A 3,755-nucleotide genomic window follows, 5' to 3' on the forward strand; every position below is an offset into this window, starting at 1 on the left:
CCCCCCCCAACAAGCGTACTTCAAGTCAGTATTCAAATCCTAGATCTATGACAATTCAAGAATGCGAATGTGGTTAGCAGGATGTAGAATCACTTTCCCATTGTGAAATACACCCCCTCCCCTAAAACATGAAAGCAATTCTGATACTGGAACTTTGGAGCTAGTTACCGCTGTTTATTTTGTTGAAACTTCGAAAAATTCAATCATCCATCGCGACTGCGTGACGTATTATTTTAACGTTATTATCTTATCTTCGTGTTTTCTTTTATTGTTGTTGTTGTTGTTTTGTTGTTGAACGCTGCTGTCTATTAGGGTTATACTTATTAACGTAATCTGTATAAGCTAAGAGATCAACTTAAAAAAAAATTGATGTAAACTTGCTCGTAAATTCAGTATATTGCCTTCTTCATAATTTACTTTGTGGCATCGGATTTATGATCCATATTTCTGCATTGACGGTTGTGACGCATTTTAGTGAACAGTTTTGCCTTTCAGCTTCAACGTGAGCTATAATTTGTCGAAATCTTATTTCGTTGAATATTTTTACCTCCTCTCAGCCTTAGAGTTCTGAGGAACAGCAGTTGTGTCACTTTCGAAGTATTCCTCATTGTTTGAAAATCTTGTAAGAGCAGCCAGAAAGATTCTCATGCCATCAGTCCCAGAAGCTGAGACATTACAACATCCAATACCATGTGATTTTGGTATGATGTGGTATGATGTGTTGTGGTATGGTAGGGCAAGGTATATGTCACGGTTTGACAAGGTTTAGTATTAAGGTAATTTTAGAGGATACATTTTCAATTTAATAAGCTCTCTTCTCGAATAGGGCCCATCGAAATGCCTGTAACTGGAAAGATGTGAGAACACACCGAACAACATAAATTAAAATTTCTTGATGATGATTCAAACAGCGATCCTTGACAACGCAGTCTAGTACGGCACCAGGTGCACAAATGACGTTTCAATAAAATTTAAAAGGAAGGAAAATATATTTAGAACTACATGAATTTCTTTGCTGTATATGTCGTGCTGCCATTTATCGTTTGATGGACACATGAAAAATAAAGCAAAAACAAAACAACAAAAAAGTTATCAGTTATTACAACAGTTTTACAGGCTCACAAGGACTACGCCACTCTTTTATGTGGATATATTATACATCATACAGGCAGAGAAATGAAGACGTAAGAGCAGCTATTGGCATTGAGTCATGTCTGCTTTTCACAGAAAAACAGAATAAAATGGTTTGGCCTCCTGTTGCAAATGTCACCTAGCCAGCCAGCTTCTAGAGCCGATAACACCAAGAACTCAGGCTATATGAAGAGGAAGGCCACACAAAAGGTGGATTGAGGGAGTTATGGATACCCTGAGAAATTATAATATATCAACTGAGAGACCTACGGAGCTGGCGTATCATAGAAAACTGTATGCCACCTCGACGCTCAACGGCAACAGAAGATATAAGAGTAAAAGTAAAAATAAAAGTAGGCCTAATTGTCCATCATAATAATAATAATAGATTGCATTTGTATAGCGCAAATCCCGCTCAACAGCAGGCTCTATGCGCTTTACACTATATTATTACCCCAGCAGACCATAGAACACTCCGAAACATTCTCAGCTTCCCGGGAAGCATACACACAAGGTGCACAACGTCATCGGATCCAAGACTAGCATCAAGGGAAATGGTGTGCGCCTGGTTTTGATTTACCATTTTCCAGCAGTTTACCATATTACATCTTCGACCCTTTTTTAGGGTACAAAGGGCACACATTATTGAAAGTTACTCACCACTTTCTCTCTTGCCCTCCGCGCTTGATCACCGTGTAGATTCCTTCAACGACGATGAGTGTGATGGGCAATACCAATAACCAGTAGAGGTTGCTTCCCACTTTAGCAACTACGAGCCAGACAGTGAACAGCGAGAATACCACGAGGAGCACTCGGACGAAAATGGCGAAGAAGACGCCAAAGACACGACATATGTCACCAACCACTGCAGATGAGATGACGTCATCGTTTTGGGTTGTCGAGTTGTCTTCAGATGGCGACGTTGTTAAAGGTTCGACTTGAGTCATGTTGGACTTTCTTGGCTAAATTTTCATCGTCAGAAATAATTCACTGTTTAAGATGCAAAACTCTGTTGAAAACCCTGAAAGTCTTACAACATGAACAGGGTGCAAAGGCCACATTTTCAGCCCACATCAATTTTGTTTTTGTTTTTGCCTTTTGGCATTGACACTGTTTGATGTCAACAAAATATTTTATACACGACGTTTTGTTAAAACGTAAAGTTAGAGTTATAGCTTAGGGATATTACCAAAACACAGTGTTGATAATCATCCGAAAGGAATACAGTCTTCTCCTTAGACAGTGAAATTGAATCATCGAGAGTCAACTGAAATCGCCCCAGGCAATGGACAAGTCAATCATTTGGAAAGGTCCAACCGATGAAATGGAACTGTTTCTTCTCTCTACACTCTACACTGGCTCAATACTCATAAGAATGGAAACTCCGTGTTGCTACTTCTTCTGCTCAGTTAGAATTTAAAAAGGACAAAGACCTTTGTTCTCTTTCTATTAGTCAACTGGGCTTGGAAAGATCCTCCATGCAAAATAGCCTGAAAACTGAAATGAAAAAAAACAACAACAAACTTGTAATTTGTCATCTAAGTAAAGAAAACAGCCGTACTTTACGATTGTGCTAAATCTGCCAACAGATGCCCATATATATTCTTCTTTTAAAAATGTTGATTTTCATACGAGTGCCGGAATACAGCGCAAATTCTCTTTCTATTCTTTTGGCGATTTTCGCAAGGTCTCCAGACAGCTGTTATACCGGGATCGGGTCGGGTCCGGTCGATTGCCTAACTCGTCGCCCGACACGTTTGTTTTTTAGGCGACGAGTCGGGCGATCGGTTAGTGTCATGATAGCCACTTTGCGCCCTCAATCTGGCTAGCAAACCGACCCGACCCAACCGTGGGCACCCGGAATCAGAAATGCCATGAGTTTAGCAATTTTTAAAGCTTGTATTGGCTCCGTTCACCACCCCCCCCCCTCACTCCCGGGTCTCCAAACAGGGCAAAGAAGGCAACCCAAAGCAAACGAAAAGAAAAAAAGAAACAAAAATCCCAACCCAAATCAAAGCAATCATAGAACGTTTTGCCTTATTACAAAACGCCAAAACCAGAGAACGACAGCAATGGCAATGTTAACAACAGAAACAATAGAATTGACAACAACCCATCAAAGCCCATTCCTAATAGGAACAAAACAAACATTTAAAAACTCCATGCTGCGCTATCCAGCGTATAACAATTTCATTCAACTTCTCCGCAGTGAGGACTCAGAAAAGACTTATACGTTTCTCTAATTTTTTTTGCCCCCCCCCCCAAAAAAAAAAAGAATAAAAAAAAAGAAGTAGGGAATTGATATCGATCTTCCTAAAATGGCATATTCAGAAAATAAAGTCATTATTTTTTTAACAATACTTGAAAAGACGAGCGCCGACTTGCTTTTTGTCCGCGCTGTGGTTATATGGTGCGCGATCATTTGTCAGTTACATTGTACTTTTAATTATGAGTCTTTCCTGCATGAAATATTCATCCTACTGATTGTCTTTTATGCGAGGTTGAATTGTTTGACATTTCAATTCCCTGGGACTGTGTCGTTGTTCAGCTATATGTAGTGGAAAGGTGAGCTTCGAGGCGCACGTTTCAGTCAGATGTCGCGCTGCAAAAAGTGAGTTTCATTA

At 39.9% G+C, this 3,755-nt stretch overlaps 1 protein-coding gene across 1 annotated transcript in view; it reads right to left on the minus strand.

The window, feature by feature from the left end:
- The window catches only part of LOC101862216 (transmembrane protein 26), an 18,824-nt gene extending 15,970 nt beyond the window's left edge, over positions 1-2,854 (minus strand). The window contains exon 1 of the mRNA XM_013088182.2: positions 1,792-2,854. Coding sequence (XP_012943636.1) covers positions 1,792-2,078 — 287 coding nt within the window. The 5' untranslated portion in view covers positions 2,079-2,854. The remainder of the gene's footprint in view (positions 1-1,791) is intronic.
- Between the last annotated feature and the right edge of the window lie 901 nt (positions 2,855-3,755).

Source organism: Aplysia californica, unplaced genomic scaffold (genome assembly GCF_000002075.1).
Source record: "Aplysia californica isolate F4 #8 unplaced genomic scaffold, AplCal3.0 scaffold00698, whole genome shotgun sequence".
Taxonomy (NCBI): Eukaryota; Metazoa; Mollusca; class Gastropoda; order Aplysiida; family Aplysiidae; genus Aplysia; species Aplysia californica.